The 22,249-nt window shown below is 36.0% G+C and overlaps 1 protein-coding gene across 1 annotated transcript in view; it reads right to left on the bottom strand.

Moving 5' to 3' along the window:
* Positions 1-22,249, bottom strand: part of LOC103769349 (calcium-binding mitochondrial carrier protein Aralar1) — a 47,786-nt gene that overhangs the window by 11,101 nt on the left and 14,436 nt on the right. The window contains exons 4-12 of the mRNA XM_008936538.1: positions 17,767-17,906; positions 15,546-15,692; positions 14,339-14,477; positions 12,859-12,952; positions 12,050-12,134; positions 7,516-7,600; positions 6,903-7,061; positions 3,613-3,665; positions 3,351-3,431 (exon numbers count right to left, since the gene is read on the bottom strand). Coding sequence (XP_008934786.1) covers positions 3,351-3,431; positions 3,613-3,665; positions 6,903-7,061; positions 7,516-7,600; positions 12,050-12,134; positions 12,859-12,952; positions 14,339-14,477; positions 15,546-15,692; positions 17,767-17,906 — 983 coding nt within the window. The remainder of the gene's footprint in view (positions 1-3,350; positions 3,432-3,612; positions 3,666-6,902; positions 7,062-7,515; positions 7,601-12,049; positions 12,135-12,858; positions 12,953-14,338; positions 14,478-15,545; positions 15,693-17,766; positions 17,907-22,249) is intronic.

Below are 22,249 nucleotides of genomic sequence, written 5' to 3'. Positions count from 1 at the left end.
GAGAGAAACTGTTTGCTCTGAACATGCTTAAGTGCAGATAGTGCTGTTGATGATTAACAACCCAGTGTACGCTCGGGAAGGCAGGAAGACAGGGTATCAGTTTCATCAGTCAGGGACCAGAGCCCTTTCATTGACAGGTATGACATGACCACTGTAACTGAGCTGCCCCATGTAGCTGCTCTGCAGATTTCAAATACAGCTACAGCTCGGGAGCAGCTGGGAATATCTGGGCTCTGACAGAGCAGACCCTCTACTTCACAATGACATTCACATTGCCCAGTGGCTAGCAGGTAGCTTTCAAAGAGCACAGGGTACAGGCTGCCTTACTGTGGGAGGTCCCTGCCCTGCAGTAAGGAAGGAAAGGCAACAGACAGGCAGCTGACCATATAAACATGCCACTTCATGGGCAGATGTCTCTGTGAAGGCTATGAGAAAGAAGACATTTCCTCTTACTGGGAAGACAAGTTTATCCCATAACCTTACAGGAGATGAGAATAACTGGACCCTGAGAAGTAAGATTTTGGCCAAAGAGATGCAGTCGTTCAGAGTTACTCTTTCTGGAGGAGGCACGTGTCTGTTGGCAGCCCCTCTACTGGATGGTATAGCACTTCTTGCAGAAACTCCACAGCTGAGGGCAGTCTACACAGGTTCTCTTGAATCACTACTGTCTTAATGTCAAGGGTTTCACCTGTCCTCATGCGTGGGTCTTAAGACTGTAACACCATCTGTAGGCTTTGATATGGCACTGCCATCCATAGAGGAGAATTTGCTAGGTTTGGTGGAGCCTTTCCCAAGCTCCTCTCACTTCCTCACAAGATTTTTTGTTTGTTCCCAGCTGAGGACTGTGGCCTGCACAATGTGCTTTTGTACAGTTCACAAGAGGGTGGGCCTTCAAAGGTCAGGAAGGCCTCTGCTGGAAACTCTATAAAATGGGTGAAAGCACAGTTTGCTTATCTTTCTCATCCACTACCAGTTCCATATCAGAAATGATGAAAAAGTACATTATTCATGTTAATCAGGAGACAGTCTTACACTAAAAACAGGCAAGTGATGGTCAGAAATATTAATAAATACATCTCTGAGAACTACATATGGGCATAATGATGTTTCTTCTGATGTTCTGCTGTTTTTTCTTTTCACCTTATGACAAGGTGAAGAGCATATTTGGAATTTAGCTTTTATGTATAGTGTACTATTAGAAAAATATTTAAGTATCAAACATAAAGAAAAGTCGCAAAAAACCAAGGTATCCAAATGCAGATGCTGAAAATAATGTTGTCGTATATAAAACCTGAACAGTAACCCATCATTTTGTACTAACAGAGAGTGAAAGAATAGAATAAATGAAAAAAGAAGAAAGGTAGCATCACACAAACAAAAGGTCTCATGTGCCCCGGCACATAGAAATGGACTAAGCTCTGATGTAAATTGGCTATGTGTCATTATTTTGTAGGAAAAAAGTATACAACGAACACCAGAAGTGCAAAGATCAACACTATTTCCAAGCAAGTCAACAGAGAAAAGAGCTGTCACAATGAGGATGAATGGAAGAGAAAGACTAACAAATGAACTTGCTACTACCTCTTTAGTCAACAGATACTTCCAGACTTTCAGAACTTTATAGGGTTGCTAATAAAGATTCTGGTATTTAGGAAGAAGTGAGATTGCTAAAATGGAGCTAAGCAGCAATATGGACATGAACTGATAAGATATCAGATGATTCAGAGGAGGCTACGAAGCAATGAACATCATTGTTGCTAAACTGTGGTCAACTCCCCTCCTACAAAGGCCAACTTTGTTTAAAATTCTCCCAGATTGAGTGAGATAAGCATTATCTTGAAAAAAATGAGACGAGAATATCACCTAAGACAGCCAGCTGGAAGAAAGAGTTGTTTGGACAGATTGTAAATCTGCCTCAGCTTCACAGAAACATCTACATTTTTGAAAGCTTATACAAAACTCAGATTTCTCCCCAATTTTTGCATCTTCACTACAGTAAGACAATTAAGTTATTTTGAAAAACCAGTACCTACCAGGAAGTGAAAAAGCCTTCAATATAGATTAAATTTAATATTATACATTTTAGTACAAAAGAATGTAAAATAATAAACCTGATTATCAGATGTTTGATATTAATTATTAATTTAACCACAACACAGAGAAAAACACTAATGAATGCTATTCACTTATATTACAGATGACCTATATGTGCTTTCTGTGTTACTGAGCTTTCAAAAAAAGGTTAGTCTTTTGCTAGTTATACATCACAGCTGCTTTCTCACATTTCTCAGAAAATAAACCTTGTATACTGACAGGTGAAGACTCAAGCATCTACCAGGCTGCCAAATTCAGTCAGGCAGAACTATAAGCAGCCTCCCTTCAGGGCTGCTTCTTTGAATTAAAACTTTGCAGAGGTCAACAACCTTTCCACCCCAAGTTTTGTTGTAAGCTGAGGCGGTTTTATACCAGGCTGTCAGCCTACTCAACTGGAAGTTATTAGTGTTCTCTGCCACAAAAGAAACCTAACTCAAGCCGTAAACATCTTATAAGGTTAACAACTGTTGGGATAGCCCACAAATTAAAACAGCCAATATGAAAAGCCAAAAAAAAAAAAATCTATAATCAATATAAATTCAAAGCACTTATAGATTGCTAAGAGAATTACAGCGCCTTATCTCAACAAAAATACAACTTGGTTTTGAAATTTATTTAGGTGATGGATGTAGCTAGCATCTGGCGTAATGAAGGTACATTTTATACAACATCAATTAAACTGAAAATTCACTTATATCTGTTATCTGAAAGATAAGACTACACTGTTCCGTTTTTCCAGATTTTCACAAATAGAAAGATTTCACATACAGAAAGCTGAAAAGTGTATTTCTTTTCCTTCTTAAAATCTTCAGCAAAAAACTCATTTTTTTAACTGCTCTGTCTCCATTCCCCTGCTGAAGGAAACTCAAACATGATCTCAATAATCCATTCTCAAGGACTACCTGTATCTTTCTAAACTAACCACGAATATCAACCCAAGTGAAAGCATGGGAAGAGAGAAAAGGCACCCTTCTCTTCAGCCTTTTGTGAATAAAACCACTGCTGAAACTGAAAGTTAAAAACTGGGTCAAAAGAAGTTGTTCAAGCACATAATTTCAAAGCAACTCAACCCAAGGGAACCCAGAAGTACACAGAGCTTTCTCAACAGGAAAAGTACTTTTTTCAGTTCTTGTGACTGGGAGGAAAATAAAACAGTTCTGTTCAAATCAACAAAGCATACCCATCGACTGTCACTGCAACTATACTGCACATGACTGAGAATCAATTTTTTCTAGGAATATAAGACAGATACTTACACAGCCTCCAGCAAGGATCTCTGCGGGAAGTGGAATGGAACCATCTTTCTTAGTAAATTTGTCTCTGACAAAGTCATTAACCTAATAAAGATACAACACATTACACACAATTTTAAGATATTTTTCCTCCTTATTAACATATATCAAATACATCTGTAACCATATACGTTAAAGTGCTTATAAGTGCTTATATTTTAGGAAATAAATCCTGTGTATGTTAACAAACAAAAGGATGCCAGGGAAAAAAAAAAAAGATACGTACAGTTAGCTTAATAGCCTTTTCTGGAGCAACACCTATCAGCTGTGGTAACAAGCCTACAGAAACAAAGACATCATAAGGCAATATTATCTTCCTATTACAGAAACTAGTATTTTGTAAGAGCTTTATAGAAATGCCTTTTTGCGCATGGGATACATTTGAGGTGGACAGCACTTACATATGGGATGCTGCTAGAGCACATTTATACCAGTACAGTTTCATATTAAGATTTCTGCTGAAAATGGGAATGGGAATGGAATGGTAACCAGATCTGCCCTTCATAACCCAGTCAAGCCTGATGCTGTTGCTGAAGGATAGAAAGTGTAAGGACTGAACATACACCCTGGATGTCTGCTATGTAAGAGTTCATTTGACGTTTTTAGCCCCTTAATAGAATTTTTTCCATAAAGCTTGCAATTACTTTTTAAAATAAGAGAGTAATTCTGAGATATACACATGACTATGATAAATTACCAACTCACTTCTACTTCACTCACTAACCTGAGTTTTCTGAAGGCTCCACTCAATTAAGGTTATAAAGGATTTTCTCTTGTTCAGTACAACACAGTAGCATGAACTTCTTGAAACTCTATTACTATTAAGTATTTTTTTTATCTCACCAAGAGGAAGCATTAGTGGGCAGAAACTGATCTTGAAAAGACTCCTGGAAAATAGCTACTATCAAAATGAACTGCCATTTCACAAAAGCACATTCACTTTTCTAGGAAGTAACAGGTTTAAGAAAAAAATCAGTAGATGGCAGTCTTAACTTCCTAACATACAAGATTATAACTGTATCTGTTATTTCTAAATCCATTCTCTCCACAGTCTTTTTGGCATTATGTATAGAATATAAAACTTAGGCTTATTTTTATTAGAAGTGTTCATTTCTTACTGTTATTCCACAGTCAGGGTATATCAGTTTGTCAAAAGTTTTTGCTAATTAACTATCAAAAAATCCCACGCTAATTATGTCAAATATCAGGTACCAGCAACAAAACTGCATCAATGCATTTTCCACTATCCATTAACTGAAAAGCTAAAAGTTCTTTTTAAAATGTTCAAAATGACCAAAAGTACTCAACCTGTTGAATTTTTACACTACTTTTTTAAAAGAAAGCTCAGAGCCAACGCACCTAAACAGAAAGTGCTGCAGTTAATATATGCAGTGTAGAGTTCTCTTTCAACATAAGCCTTTCTGTGTGATTTACAGACTTAGTATGCTAAGGAAAGGTAGTTATTAAATACAAATAACGGTTGACAATAACAGAAAAAAATACTGCCCTCCCAGCCTGAACCTCTGATCTGCCATGAAAAAACAATACAGCTTTGCAGTGCCTACGCTTTAAAAATCCAAAACGACCAGACAAAACACCACAAGACATCCCCACAACCCCGCCACCTTTAATGCCTCTGAACTCGCTGGGCAAACATACTCGGTATGCCAGAGAACCTGGGACCCTTCATAGTCTAGTGAGGGACCTTCAAAGATACTTCATTAGTTCTGAAGTTGGATGCCAGGATCCAAAAGTGTCTTAATTTTCTCAGTCAAAATTTTAAAGTTTTTATTTAAAAATACAAACTTTCCAGTATGAATTCAGTTCTGTTTTTTTAAACTGCAGTAAACTACTATATTGTACTGTTATATTACAATACAATTAGGCTAATCTAGCTCAGGAATTTAAAAACCCCGTAACAGACCCAAAGGCGAACTCCACAAATGCTTCTGTTGTTCAGTTTAATGTACTTCCACAGACCATCTCATTCTATGAGTCCAAGACCCTAGTAACATGATGACCATTAACTGTAACATTTTCAAAATAACAGCATTAATTTCTTATGCTAAACAAGCTTGGAGACAATTTTTAAACAGACTATTAAAAATTTTAACAATCTGACATTCTTTCAAACAAGCACATTTTTTCTCAGGTAAAGCATTGTTTTTAACTAATCAGCAGAATAATCCTTGATTTTTAAGTGTTTGATAAAGGTTAGAAAACAAAAATAATGAATGCTCAGTTTTGGAAGCTCTTGTGCAAAATCATGTGTTTTGAAGTGGGGATGGTGGGAAGAGAAACAGAACTGCTGTAGAGCAGCACTGTAGAAAGTCTCATAAAAGTAACTCAAGGTGTATTTGCTTTTGCAAAAGACTTAGTAACAAGGAAAACAATTCAGCAGCAAGATGTACTTTATGGAGATTACAGCTATTTCATTAATATTTTTGCTGATGTATTCCTTCTACTCACTTTCACGGCAAAATCCTGCAAGATTACAACAAAAAAAACTTTAACTAGAACTCAAAGACTTTCATATGCAAAAACTTCTCAAATACTGTCCTCAAAGGACACTGTCCAGTGTCTTCATTGACAGAGCAAATTGCAAAGCAGAAAAAAGGCTGCAACCATCACATAAATGAGTGACTTTGCTCCAAATACAAAAAAAAAGGGTGCCAATTAATAAAAACCTTATTGATCCTTATCAAAGCTGTGCACTTCATTAATTATATGAAATGACAACTACAGCTAGAGAATTCAACTAAATATCTAAAAGTATGCACCTTCTATGTAAGTCATCTTATTGATGTGATAAAGAACATTTCAGAATCTTTTCCTAAGCTAAAACAAGATGTAAGATAGTTTTCAATCTAACTGATAATACTGATTAAAAGTTGCTTTAAATTCTTAGCATGTATTTTAGAGAAGGTTTTTTCTTTTTTTTAAAAAAAATACAGCTTTTATGAGTTCTACTGTTGATATTTATAGCAAAACAGAGTAACACAACAGCAGGATGCAGTTTCTTGTTCACAAGACAAAATCATAAAACAAGCCCCACTACCTGCAAAAGCATTAGGCATAATATCTGGCATCTAATTTAACTGGTACATTTCAAAATTACTGTCTTTTGTCTCCTAACAAAAAAATATTTGCAGTAAAATGGATCTTTACCCCTCAGATGCTAATCTGCTCCAGATTTTTGCCACCAGCCAAAAGTTACAATCCTCAGTTTGTGAGATAATAATCATGACTTCAACACTCAAACTCCAGAAATTAGAAGTTTAAACAACCAAAGCAGCAAGGAGCAAATCAGTAACAACAAAAAAATGCAGTTTTTCCCAGCAATTGTTTATGATAAACAGTACTCAAGGGAAGATAAATATTGAGCTCTATGAGACAGAAGCAAAATTATACATGATAGCAGGTTTCCTGGTTTTCATGTAAGAAGACAGCTGTCAAGGAATTAAAAAAAAAAAAGGCAGAGAATTCTTGACTTTAAATATTTTTTTATTCACTTACCTCTGTAAAGACCAAAAAAGCCTTCAAAACGCAAAACCTTTTTAAAGCAGTCAAAGCTGTTTTTATACATCAACTCTCCTACAACTGAACCAGTGGAGCGCTGATTCTGCATACGAGTTTTCACCAGGTCTATGGGATATACTGCAGTAGCACCAACAGCTGTAAGAAAGTATTCAGAGTATTATTTCTGCAAGACTGGTATTGCTGTTAAATAATATTATTATTATGACTAGTAGTAGTAGTAGTATTTTCTACAACATTTAGTTAAACACACAGAATAGATAAGCTGGTAAGATCTCTGGTATGTTGGAAGTAAGAAAGACAATACTGAAAGTCTAAAAGAAGTCTCAGGGAAAATGGATTACACTATTACATAAAACAAGGTGCGTAGAACAAAGAAAACCAATTGTAATTACCAGTACAGAAATTCACTTCTGGACTAGAGTTTCAGAGGACTGTGAAGGGATATTAGAACAGTGGGGAATGACACAACCACAAGTGGTTCCACCTTCCAATTCTTCATGTGTATAACCAAAAAATGCACTTTAGAATGAGGCCACGGTAGTTTGGCAAGACAGTGCTAAAGCTTGAAGACAGAAACCATATTACTCACCTCCAGCAATTGAGCCCAAAGTGAATCTGTAAGCTGACTCAGCTACCTGGAGCCAGATAGGCCTGCCTCTCTCTCCAAAAGATTGCTGTGTGAGGAAAAAAATTTTAAAACCCCTTTATCTTAAGGCAGGGGGAAATTACTATATAACTTCCATTATGCCTAATGAATGAAGCACATTTTTCAAATGCTCCTTTCAGAAAATATTCTTCCTTACCTATTCTTAGTATAACTGAAACTATGGTCAAGAAAAAGTAAACAGAAACTCAGATCAACTTTGCTAATTTGCATTTTGTTGCCTTTAAATTTATAAGGCATGAGAACCCCCTTTTGGCTTATATAAAATTCAGTACCTCAAAAAGAATTAAGTATCTCACAGACGACATCTATCAGCACAGGATATATTTTAAGATTACATATACAGTAATATACGGCATAAATGTGACATGTCTTCAAAATAAGCAAAAAGTGACCCATTCCCCAAAGTATACTCCACAAGACATTTTCAGGCAGTCAAGAATTTACAGATACAATGATGACCTCACTCACTTCAGTCACATACACTACTATAAATCTATTAGAGTTCCAAACAAATACAAGTCTCCAAAGAATATATTTGCAGAGACTCATATTATGGGATGGTTATTAGAAACAAGGTAAGTGATAAACAAGATGTAAGCGCTCACAAACTTGCACTATGAAGTATGCAAGATGGGCCAAATTTTCTTCCAAACACAAATAAGGGGGTTGGAGAAGAATTTCTGTTATGCAGTGTAACTTCTCTGGGCTATATAAGTGGGCAAGATATTAACAGTTAAATTCCATATTAAAGTCGATATTAAACCACCTCTCCCAAACACAGTACTGTTTTTCCTCAAAAGCACCCTGTGCAGATGCACTCCTGACAGCACAGCTGGAATGTAAACAGACTTCACACTACTGGAGGAGGCTTTGCTCTCATGTACATTATGAATTCTCCACAAAGATTATCACATGCACATTTCACAGCTTACTCACCAAGGCTACTCAACTAAGGTATGTTCAGCTTACTAAAGCTCTGGACAGAGGATTTTCCTCTGAAAGACAGCATGTACCTCAGCGTAAGCTGCTCTGGACCGGTATTACATGGGAGGTGTAAAACCCTGCCTTTATTGCATAATGTTACACTGTATGCACACAATGTTAGAGATTATTACAATCTATGAGATTGAGATGGGATCATTACCTCTTAAAAACACTTAAGTTTTTCCACAGAAGAGGAAGATACAGCTGCCATAATTACCTTTCACAAGACATTTTCTTCCAACAATACAGCTTAACAGAAAAATTCTGGGTAGCACCAAAATTATAAACTGCACACATGGACCGGCATGAGAAAGCATAAATCTAACGTATTGCCTTTACAAGCAATTAGAAGCAATAAAACTGAAGAATGTCCTCACTAGCCTCAAGACACTAAATCTTCCTGGCCAAAAAAAAACCAAAAAAACCCCAAAAACACCACCTTAAAAAAATCAAAATAACTACAAAAATTAATTTTAAAACATTATTTTGATTCATGGAAACAAAAGACACATTCATTAATGATACCCCAAAAAGGCTTAGAAGCAGAACTGGTTCTTCATTCCACAAAAATGTATCCTAGTTTAGCACACCTGCTTCCTTTTAGCTGTTTTAAGGTTATTCTCATTCTTCTAAGCTCCATGGAGTTCTCATCAAACTGCAGTCATTACATTCAGACATTTATCTTAATGCATATGTCACTGAATGTTAAAAATAAAATTATCTGTAAAGGAAACGGCACTTTTATATTATTAAGTGTCCACAAAGTTTTCAGTTTATTTGTCTGTTCAGATGGATATCTAAATTAATGTAATTAATGCTATAGCTCTCAAATAATGAATATTTATAAACAGAAAATTACTGTAGTTGTTATCCCCATAAGATATTCAGCTGCTTGGCTCTAGGAAGATCTTACACAATGAAAAAACTGGCCTCAAATAAACACGGTTGAAAGCAGACTACTTTCCATTTCCAACAATTTTACAAAGATAGAGTGACTTCATGTAAAAATTTAGATTTTCCTTTAAGATGGAATTTTAAGGTGACATAAAAATGATTACAGGCTTGCTTTCATTTTCCAGGGACAGATGGACCTCACTGGAATGACACCCTCTCTTCCAATCCTCTCTTTCAAAATGAAAGCGATAGCTTTCGTTTTATCAATAAGGTAATAAAAGGTTCACTTAGGATACGATCTGATAAAAAAAATGTTCCTTATAAAACAAAGGAAATAAAATGTCTGCTTTCTGCTGTCCTCTCAAAACAGAACGTAGAATAGGATGGAAACATAACGTATTATGGGTGTGAAAAGAGTATACTATTTTAGTGATGAGTAATACTTTTATCAATGAACTCATTTTATAATAGTGCCAAGCTACATAGGTAATTCTGAAATGTAAAATAAAACAAGTTAGATATTTTGTCTACTCAGAAAGGTGAGTGCCACAAAGATAGCAATTAAAAATGAAGTTGGTAGTTAGTAATGTAATTACAAAACTTAAGAATATTTCTCATTTATCTGGATAAAGGTTGTATACACATTTCTGCGTCTATCTATTCCATCATTCTTGTCTTCAGGAATCCCTAAGAAGACTGTTACTACTAAATGTGTTTTGGACACTTATTTCATTGGCTCACATATGTCTAACCGCCTAAGGACAACAGAGCAGGAACACTGAGAACAGAGGGCATTTCAGACCAATTTGTTTGAAAGAGAACTGAATGACCCAATCCACCTGTAATAACAATAACCAAACTACACTCACATATGGAAGACTGGCTACATTCCGTATAGGCCAATTTTTCAACCATAGCAGTTGAACTCATTTAAGATTTTCCCGTCACTGATACATAGCCTAGATTTTGTAGTGGATATAACTGCCTAAGGGAACCCCTTTACAAAATGTGTAAAAAGTGAGCTGAGAAACAAAAGGCTTTACAAACACAAGCTTTCATTTTCAGACTGACTCCTGGGATCCCTCATCACTGAGGAATGCAGGACATACATGTGGCAAACAAGGCACAGGCAGTTTCATCGCTTTATCTCAGACCACTCTGCAGCAGTACTCTGTCACTGGCATCACCAGGGGAGCGAATCTGAATTTCACTTTATGGGACACAGTTTAGCTTGGAACAGCTGACAAAGGTATTGCTGCCAGCTGCATGTCCTCCTACCCCAACAGCCCAGATAGCTGAGCTACTTGGAAACCAGTTGCTGAATCACAGCGATTCCGGAGCAGCGTCTGAACACAGCTCATCACCCGTATCAGACTGCCACAAATACTGAGCTGCAAGAGGTGGCCCTTCAGCAGCTGGCTTGTAAGAAGCTCAGCTGTCTGCATACCAAACGAGGTGTGGGCAGCTGGGAGCAGATCCCAGCACAAGACAGGCTGTGCCTGCCACTTGGGAATCAGAGGCCTTGCAAGTCTTGACAGGCACCCCATAAATTTTTAACACAGACTGAAAGAGAGAGAATTGGAGATGTTTAGACATTGTAAGAAAATGGGAACCTCCAAAATGAAAAATTATATTTATCTACTGAGTACACAAAGATGTATTTAGTTAGAACTATGGGATATGCTGATACAAGGTCTTAAGAATCAAATATCCTTCCTCCCTTGGTATATTACAGAGGGAAGTGGGATCTGGAGACATCCTTGGAGCAAAATGTGCTGGTTCAGATAAACACTACTTCATTTTCTTGTCAAGTTTACTCAAGAATGTCCAGCTCTGTATGGAACTGCAATTTCTCATGAAGTTCTAACAGTAAAAATAAATGAAAGATTGCACATCAGAAACTTTTAATACCAGATGCTATTTTTTTGTTTTGCATGCTAAACATCAATGTGCAACCAGCCTACATATTTTATGATCGTGCAACGATGTATATGGATGTCAATCTGCTGTGTAACCATTTCAAGGATTTTCCTGAATGCATTATTATCTTTATATTATTAACAGTTAATTCCCCATGAACTACTCTCATGAGAGCAGTCACCTACAAAATGCTCCAGAAAAAGGATTCCCCTAGAACATATTTGTAATGGAACAGAATAGAGTATTCCTATTAGCAGCACAGCAGATGCCATGTTATGTTGTGAGTTTCAGTATCAGCAGTACTTCTCTAGTAGTTCAACCCCAGTTGAAGGTGAAGCTAAAATTTAATTCACAAATTAACTAGCATTAGACAAATCTCCTTGCAAAAGAAAACCTCTCAGTTAAGATGACAAACCAAAAATATAGTGAAGCCCCTAAAATCTAGACGTGTTTTTAACAACAAAAAAAATACATCTAGTATCTTGTTTAGACACATATCCAATAGTCTGTCCCATTTCTACCCTGACAGTGATACACATGGCATGTTTCACTTGTTAGGAATCTGTTTAAAGTATATTATGCTTATTTTTCATATGCAAGTGCATGTAAACATTCACTTAACTTTAACAATTTTATCGTATACATCACTTCTACCTACCTGCTTCTGGAGCTCTGCCAAGTTGTACGGTAACGCACCTTCAGCCAGCGGTGCTATTCTCTCAATATCTGCCAAAGTTAAGCGCCTTAACGCAAGGCAGGGAGAAGAAAGTTACTGTTAGGCAACACATCAAACATACTCAGTACAGCGTTACAGTGTTCCTGGCCACTCCCCAGAGAATACATCCTGACTTTTTTTAAAAAAATACCTGTCATATCTGAATGCACATCTAAGAAGTCTGCTACACTGCAGTAAAGAACCCTTGGAGTTAGAAGGGCCCACAAGTGGTGATAAAAGGAGCTTGAATTATTCAGAAGCAAGTTCTTGATTACTAGTAATAAAGGATATAATACAGAGAATCACATAAACCCAGAACGGTTGGGACTGGAAGGGACCTCTGGAAATCATTTAATCCAATCCCCTGCTAAAGCAGGTTCACCTAGAGCAGGTTACACAGGAACAAATTACACTATTTCTAGGTATTCCTACCCAAGACTTCACATGTATTAAAGACCCACATAAAACATCATCAGTACTTTAAAAAGAGTAATACCAGTGTATTGTAGACTTTTGCAACTACTGTATTTTGCTCTTTTATACGTATACCTATAATATGACAATATTTGTGCTTGATGTACACAACCCACAAAACTCATGCATACACCAAAGTCAGTTCACGTTGAACAAATTACTGTAATAAAGTACAATGGAAAAGACAACTTTTTAAAATTAATATGAAAATGAGTAGTTTTCACACAGAAAATAGCAAAATAATTACTTTAAAATTATAAAATTAATTGCTAAGTTACCCAGTAACACTGTATAAATCTGCAAGTTGGTAGAGAATATCTATTTCCAGTGGTGTAACTTGTCCAAATCGGATTGCAGCATGGGTAAATTCCTCTGGTTTTGAAAAGGAAAGAGAACAAAGAAATTGCATTATTTGTCAAATTCCCTCTGTAAATGCTCATAAATAACTTTAACATCATAAAAATTAAATCTATCACCAAGAAGCAAAATCAAGAATGCAAAAGGAAAAGGTATCATTAGAACATCATCTATCTTGAAGCAGGCCTTTTCAACACAGAGCAAGTCTCACTCCACAATTTCAATTTATGGTAAAATTTCATCAGAGTCAGCAACATTCCTCATATTAGCAAGCTGAATAAAACCACACCCACAATTTGCGAGTCTTGTATCTAGAGTTCTGCAAAACAGAACAGAGTAATTGTCCATTATTCACAGCTTTAAGGGCAATTGATTCATCTATTGCCATCATGTCCAGATTTCTTTCTCTGCTAGCTCTGAATGACCCCAAGCCAGGTATTCATCTACCCAAATTACATGACATGTTAAAGACATAATTGCAAGCTACAGTAATCAAGTCTGAGCAGTGAAAATACAGTAGATTTTTTCACAACACAAATTCAAGTAACATGGATTTATGCATCTGCACCAAAAAACATTGCTAGGCAATTTGTTAGCACAGTTTGGAGATCTAGGACAGGCATTTTATGCTTTCTTTAGGGTTGAAAGGTATGAAGACCATATGAAAATAAGCCAAACAAACAAACAAACAAACACCAACAACAAACACCAAAGAAAAAGAACTTGGCATGCTTTTTATCACACAAAGGCTTGGCTGGTCCCATCCAGGTACTAAAAAATAAAATAGGTAATAAGGGTAATAAAAAAATCAAACAAAAGAGGTAACAAAATTGGTGATAAAATCTGTCATAAACTGACTACAAAAGCAGTCTCCTTATGCCTGTGGCAAGACCGAAATATGCACAAGGATTAGCTATGTCCTAACAGAAAAAACTATATACAAAACCACTCAGGTAAGCAAGCACTAAGAAGTTATAAATTATTACAATTTTTCAAAAAAATATTTATTCATGGATAAAGTAACCAACATGGAGATTACTGATGATGGATTTTCAAACTTAATCCATTCTATCACATTCCCTAGGGACTTTCTATCCGTAGGCAATCATGCATCCCTTTCAAGGACTGGCAAAATTTTTAACAATACACTGATTTGCAGTTATCCATTAGAACTCATAAGGCCAAAACAACAATTGACAGAACCCCAGTTCTTCTCTTTAACGAGCTAGCTGAAAATCATTATTAACTTGTGAGGATGAAAATTGGCCTTTAAACACTTTCACAGCAGCCCTAACCTTGTATACTAGTGTTGCTTCTGACTCACCTGAACCCATATGCCACACCAGATTACAAATTGGACAGAACTAAAAAAGTTAATAAAATGTAGGAAATATACTTTACCTTTAGTGACTTCAACATCTTTTCTTGTACCTGCTATATTACTGTATATCTTCCTAACAAGATCCATGTTATTCAAAAGGGCATTAAATGCATTGAAATAGGAGAAGCTGACCTGATGTGAAACAGTTCCACCAGCTACCTTTAAAAAATTAAATGAATGCAGTTAAGTGCCTTAAATCCTTTTACAACATATTATTACAAATTACAGAAAGATCAATACAGGTGAACAAGGAAAGAATTGAAGATGTCTTTCTATTCCTGTAATTTTAAGATATTTTTAACAGAAATGTGAGGGGAGAATTATTAGATGAGATACTATTTTTTGGTTAAAAATTAACATTAGGAAACGATCAGGAAATAAGCATGTAAGCAGGTTATTATTGAATTTATCTGATACACACACTAAATGTGTCACTGAGTATTCTTCTAGTATTTTCTATTTCTAACAAAGGACTGCATCTAAGTGCTCCTTTAGATAAAGGCACTAACTGACTTCTTGCATCGCCTACAGCAGTGACCATTAATTGCAAAGTCTGAAGTTAGGAGATACTCTAAACTTTACAAAAGACGGTAGCCCTTATTAGTTAGGCAAGGCAAGATTTACATGTAAAATAGTATGATAAGTTATTTATTTTATATAACTTTCACTCTTACATACTTTCTTATACTATACACTTTTAGTTTATAACTTCTACATCATTACTTTACCTACGGATCTTGTCAGACTATCACAGCTGCAGCCATTCTACCTCTACAATCTACAAACTGATTTTCCAAATTCTGATATGAAAAAGAATGTAAGAGTATATAAATGGACAAAACTCTTAGTAGTCTCCACCTTTTGAGATCTGTCCTTTATTGAAATATAAAAATTAGATGCTTGTGTCCTAAATGAATGTTCTTTCTGTGCCAAGTACAGTTTGCCTTGCTTTCATGGAAAGTACAGTAGACTAACTCAAACTGTTTCCAACAGCGCTTTAGGCATGTAAGCCAAGCTGCAAAACTTTTCCAGTACTGAAGCCAAGTGAAGACTGCTGCCATGTTTCACCCTGACCACTCTGTTTATATCTGTTTATAAAGGTGATAATGTCTAGAACCAAGGCAGTGGTAAAGAGGTGGGAGAATACAAAGTGGGAGAGAAGCAGTAACTTCTTAGAACATAACAGTTATTAAATGCTGAATTCAAAGCACTTTTCTTTACACTTACTGAAACTAAGTTTTCTTTCACAAATGGAGTGAGCATATGTGAGCGAAGGGTAGCCATAATGTCACTGAAGTCCAGCCCAGTTATCACACCACTTTTATTTTTGTCCTTCAATGCAAAAGCTTGTCTTGCATGTTCTGACTGCAGCTCCTAGAATGAATATTCAGAAATAGCACATTAGAAGCAAATTGTGTAACTCACTGTTCACAAAACACTAATTTCATATTCTTGCAGCATATCTCAATACGTCTGCACATGTAGACCACAGCACAACTGCAGTTTAAACTTAAAGGCCAGCTGAACTATAACAAGTCATCTGCATACTGATTCTATACACAGATTCATTTCTCTGTCAAAGAAAAGCCTCAATTCAACTGTCTGGAAATGTGTACTTTCACAAAATTATTTGAGAAGTAAATTTCATATACTCATGTCCTGTCTGCTACCTATTCCTTTATTAAATACTTAACTGCTAGAGAAACTTCTGATACTAATCTTAAAAGACTCAATATGAGCTGATCTCTTACATATCTAAGATGAAATATGACTAGACTATTATAAACTAACTCATTGAAAAGTACTTGAAAACAAACAGGAGAGTGAAAATTACATAATATAGATTTAGACTGCCCCCAACAGCTGCCTTCCATGTCAGAAATGGTGACCCATTTCAGGCAATTTAAAACTCCTGCACAATCTGTAAAAACCTTCCTATAAAGCACACCACAGTAACTTAACCTCAAGATAAAAATGATGGTTGTAAATTTTATGTCCAGAAAAAGGTGATTCCCTCTATTTAAGCAAACAACAATAAGCAAACAATAAAGCATATTCAGCTGTCATTCAGACCTCTAGATGCATCTGAAATAATAACCATGTTCTGACAGACAATAAGAAGAGGGCGAATTATTTAGCTTGTATCACCTTTACAGTAATTTCTCAAATCTTATAAATTCAAGATCAAGGTTCTAGATCACAGTGCAACAAGCCTGCTCTGATACAAGTCCCAAATTTCTATTAGAACAAATAAGAAAAAAAGAAAAACCCTAATGTAAAAGGATGGACAATATCCAAATTGGGTATATATCGAAATTACTACAGACCTTACTACTCTTCCCTAATAAGGGTTTTTATTACATGATGACAGTAAGAGGTTACTGTATCTTACATGACAGTGTCTTGGAACAATAAAAATAAAATAGGGAACAGCTATTTATCACTGTGCTCCAAGTTCCCAAAAATAAAGTTTATTCTCATTAGCAATCTGATTTCTTTTTCTGCACTACTGTCCCAAATTCAAGCCCGGGATCATGTTAAAAACACAGTATCAAACACAGGACACACTTTATTCCTTGAAAGTACAGTCAAGTTATACTGCAGCACTGAAAGACTAGAAGTGCAAAATCTGTTTTTCTTCAGGTCTAATAGACAGAAAACTCCAAGTAATACAATGAGGTGACCACTGCATGTTAATTTATGGAATTCAGTACAATTATCTACAATTGTGCAAACTACTTCCTCATGAATTATAGTGTACATTTCTCCTACTTTCCTTCTCATCCATCCTTTATAACTGATGTCTTCCTTTACTTCCTTCTAGTATAAGGTTCAATTCATAATATGTTTTTAAATTTTTGGCTTAGCGAAGTCCAGTCCTCAGAGTGAGAGCCTTTAAAGCCTGATCCCTAGAGGATGCTTCAGCAACACCTCAGGAAAGCAGATCTGCCTCCTGCAAAGTTGGCTGCACTTAAGACCAAACTCCTAATATATGTGTGGCAGCATGCGTGCCAGTGACAGAAAATAAGGGTATCAGGATAACATTTACACAACTAAAAGAGACATTAAAGAAGCCAAAACCTTTATTTGGGAAGTTATATAGTTAAGAACAACTGGTTATATTAATGAAGCAACGTTTCTCTGGTAGAGGTTAGTTTTGCTATTACATTCCTACTACAGAAAAAGTAGACTCTCAATGCAGTTAACAACAACCAGTTGTACAATGTAGTCCCACTTTTTTATAGGATGTTATCAAGTTAAAGCACAATGTGTACATACTACTTACAGAACCGGCATGGAGAAGTAACAGTTCATCATAACTGTCAGGATTAGTATCAGATCATGATTATTACTACCAGAATAAGCTCAAAGTCTGTAGTTGTACTAATGTATTTTCAGAAGTGAAAATTAATTTCAGTGCTACATTGGAAGAAGGTTAATAACTGACCTGAAGAAACTGAGTGAACTCTGAATAGTTAAGATGCTTCTTCCTGTTATGTCCAAAATGAAGTCGAATGAAGTCACAGTCCCAGTTGAAGGGGATTTGCAGATGAATAATAGTTTGTTCAAAAATTTCTTTGACATTTGCTTTGGGAGAGCGAAAAACAACAAGTGAACTCTGGGGTACAGTAAATCTACAAACATTGCAGGAAGGATACAAACAAATGACATTTTAAGCAGCTGTTTAAGTGGTTTAGTTTGTTAAGAATAATTGCTAACCAAACCTTTACAGACCTGTGTAAGAACACATTTGTAACACAACATGATACCTTTTGTATTACTGTAGAATAGTGAGACATGACAAGTGCTATTTTGAATTCTGATATAAAAAAAATCAATAGTGGTTCTCTGTCTCTGCTAGAAGTCAATTTAAGCCCTTTATCAAAAGCACGAATACCTGCATTACAAGCTCATGCAATATTTGTCACATTAAGTATGGTTTGATTGAAACTTGATTATTACAATCACACTGTATGAATATGTCTATTGAAGACAGGTATAAGAAATGCCATTTAGAACATATCTTTAACTCAGCAGAAAGCAACTTATTAAAAGCTTTTTGATAAGGCCTTCACAGAAAAATCCAAACCTATAAAACATAATTGGTAGTCTCAGTCATTAAAATGTTTTAGGATAAGTGAAGATAGAGATGTCCTCCTTTAAATGAAGTAATGGAAAAAACTGTCCTTCCAGACATTCTGCATATGTATACTGCACAACAGAGAGCTCAATGCTAACTGTACTACCTGAATTCTGTAAAAAAGTTCATCTGAGAAACAAGCAGGCTTTATTCATATACAGCATTGTCATGCTGCACAAGCCTGCTTTTTGTGCAGATTTTCCAACCACATAAACAGTATACCTGGACATGTATTCAGACCACATGAACACTTCTCAAAACCTGCCTCAAGTATCTGAATTGATTTTGTTTTGCCAACTAACCTTGAACCTCCTAACAGCCAAAACAAAACTCAGTATAGAGATTTAATTCAAAACAAAGTACAAAATATTTTAGCTGAAAACACACCTCTTCTATGTTTAAAGAGTTCTGCTAAGAGACAAAATCAAGTGGAAAGAACTTTAATATCATTTGATAACTCCACCAAAAGCTATTTACTTGGAGTAAATGTGTTGCTTTCTCTATGCTAACGGGGTACTTGATTCATGCATCCTTTCAGTACTATAGCCGTTCTAATAGTTCTAGATCAAATCTAGGCAAATCACTATATGGTTTTATCTTTCCAGTGAAGAAAGGAAGGGGAATGAATGTTCAGAAGAAACCTGTCTCAGACTGGGAACATACAAAGTAGGATTCCTTGGCTAGATAACCTACTTCAGTTAGTTTGGGATTACATATTCAAAGGGCAGCCAACGGCTTGTGATTTAAGCGTAATTCAGCCCTTACTTAAAAGGCTGAACATAGACTATAGTCAGAAAACTGCAATTAAAGCCACAGCTTAAAAGTAGGCTAAAGGAGCTCTTCAAGTAAACAGGAAACTTCAAATCCCCTGACTACTTGTAACTGTCCATTCATATCTATTCACCAGTATCAACATGCAAGGGGAGAGTTAAAAAAATGAGAGATAAAGCACCTAATATATAGTACTAAACTATTTCTGTTTGCAATACTTCCTTTGAAAGTTTTGGTCTTCTCTCATTGCTAGAGACCAAGGAACCAGGAAACATAAATTCCCTACCTACCTCTGATTCACTACAGCTTCAGACCAAGCTACTGAGAGTCTTCATGTACTACAAACAAACAGATCCGTGCAGCTCCCTGCTGAGCTTGCAAAATGGCACAAACTGTGAACAGAAGACAGGCCTGCTTAATGGCATCTATCGGCTTGGCTAGTAACGTACAAACAAGGAGCCAGCTAGTGACTACCTTCACATCTGTAAGACTGACTTCTAATACTGAGTTAGTTCTCCTAATGAAAACTTAGGAAAGGACATGATACAGCCAGAAAATTTAAATTGTGTTGTCAAGTGTTTCCAATCATTGCTTCTTTTAACCTTAGAAAAAGGTTAAAAAAAAATAGGTTTCTTATAACAAAATATTTATACATGTTCATGAAAACAGTTCTTCCAATTATTTTTAATGAGACTCAAGTCCTGGCCATTTCATAATTCCTACTCAAGCATTTAATTGTATACCACTTAACCAAGAATCAGTTACACTATTATTTCTCCTTCTTAAAAATGTTTACAACTCGTCATCAACACATCGCAAGTCAAGATTCGTCAGCATATAAAAATAACACTGGTAAATGAATTAATAAATTCATATTGAGTAGTTGAGTGTACTGGTACTTGAAGGATCCCAGCAGCAGCTAACTAGCTTTAAAAAGTGGTATCCAGATTAGCCTGTTGCTTCTCTGAAAATCCAGGTGCCTTATCAATCTTTCTTCCACAGGCAATCACGCAACTAGCAATGTATACTGCATGTATTACACTAGTTTGGGTTTAAGGATATGCTGTTTTATCTAATGCTTAATGTTTACGAAATGTTCAGGGTATAGGAGCAAAACTGTGTACCTGTGATAGAAAACTGACAGTTAAAACCTTTGAAACTCTAAATACATTTTTCCAAAGCGATTCGGGATTCTCAAACATCTCTAGATAAGCACTAAAACTTTCTACTTCTACCCAAGAGTAGCAATGCTTTCTTCTAACATCTCAATACCTTTTTAATACAATCATATTGGCTATTCTCTTACATTAAAGGAAATAGCCATCACCACAACTAACGATTCATGCGATAAGCAGCAGCAAATGGACAATCACATTTCAGAAATTATATACAATGCAATCATCACCTACACTTCCACCACACTGAATTATGATCAAAAGTCTTTTTTTTCACAGCAGAAGCAAAGCGCTGACAACAAAGAAAACAGGTAACATTAAGGTACAGTTGCTGGGGTTTGTTTGGGTTTGTTTGGTTTTTTTTATCTCCCTCAGTCAAAACCCAGTAATGCTTCTAAATTAAGATAAACTACAAGTACTTCAAATTTTCAACAGAGCTATTCTGCAGGGGGCAAACAGCAAATTATTTTTCAACCCTTTCATTTTAGTATGATGTTTTACAGAATGCATTCATTGTCCCTGTCAATACATGTTGCTCATTTACTAATGTCTTTTCCTACTATTTGCTCACCTTTCCGCAGTGGAATTCTTTCCTACTGAGCTGATAACTTTCTTTCCAGGCTTATAGTAATGCATTTTCTTCTCAGATAGGCATACCAGTTAGCAGCCTGATGACATACTCAACTTACCATCAGCCCCAGGAACAATAAACCTACTACTCTAGTGTACTAGTACATTACCTCCAAGGAGACACATATTCTCTCATGATTGCTTCAGAAATTCCCTACCCAATCATTTTAAACAAATTACAGGTGCCTGGAGCAGCTATCTGCAGGCAGCATACACATGACTGGCTCAACATCCATCAAACACTGTCACCTATCAGACACAGGTAACCAAAACGATGTATGAAAAATAATAAAAAAACCCCAAAGTTTTAGGCAATACTGAATTTCAGAGAAGGTGGAAGAAGACTCAAAGTTATAAACACTATGATGTCAGGCTGATGGGCCAGGGTGGGGATGAGCTCAATACCTCCAGTAAGCCTTGAGGTAGTACCTATTATGTACTTTGACTTAACTACCCAAGAAGCAGAGTGCAAATCTCACACAATTCCAGTGCCATCAACCTGCTAACAGAATTTGCCTTTCCCTCTTACCAGTCATGGAACGTGTTAGAGACACAAAAATGTAAATGTGACAGTTTTAAGTGCTAGTATAAGTATGCTAAAGGTCTGTTGTTTAATAGGGTATTTTTTTTTTAAATCTGTCTACTCAGACATCTACAGTCCCATCTGTGCATATTTTAGCCTACTATACACAATGCATTTAATGTATTCTGCTATTTTTCACTATTTCTGCTAACAGCAAATTTTACATATTTTCAAGTATAAAATATAATACCACAAAGGCAAAAAGACTTTTTTTGTAGCACCTGATGGAACAGTATACTAAAAGTGATCCAAATGTAAACCATACAAAAATTACTTTGACATGAGAGCGAACTGACAAAAAATGAGAAATCTTACCTAGAAATAGTTGCATACTTCTACTCTTCTTTTAGAAGGATTAGTGATTAAGATTAAGATTAGTGACAGCCATAACAACATATTGTCACTACGTATAAATTTAATGTGGAGTCCTCCTATTCTGTTCCCTCTTGCAGAACTATGGTTTTGAACTTAATACTATATTATTATTACAGTTCTCCTACAAAGACAAGCTGAGAGAGTTGAGGTTGTTCAGCCTGGAGAAGAGAATGCTCCAGGGGGACCTTATAGTGACATTCCAATACCTGAAAGGGGCAGGGGAAGATCTGTTCTCAAGGATTTGTAGCAACAGGAC

This window comes from Merops nubicus, unplaced genomic scaffold (assembly GCF_000691845.1).
Source record: "Merops nubicus isolate BGI_N331 unplaced genomic scaffold, ASM69184v1 scaffold11533, whole genome shotgun sequence".
Lineage (NCBI taxonomy): Eukaryota > Metazoa > Chordata > Aves > Coraciiformes > Meropidae > Merops > Merops nubicus.
This window is presented reverse-complemented; position numbering and strand designations above follow the sequence as displayed.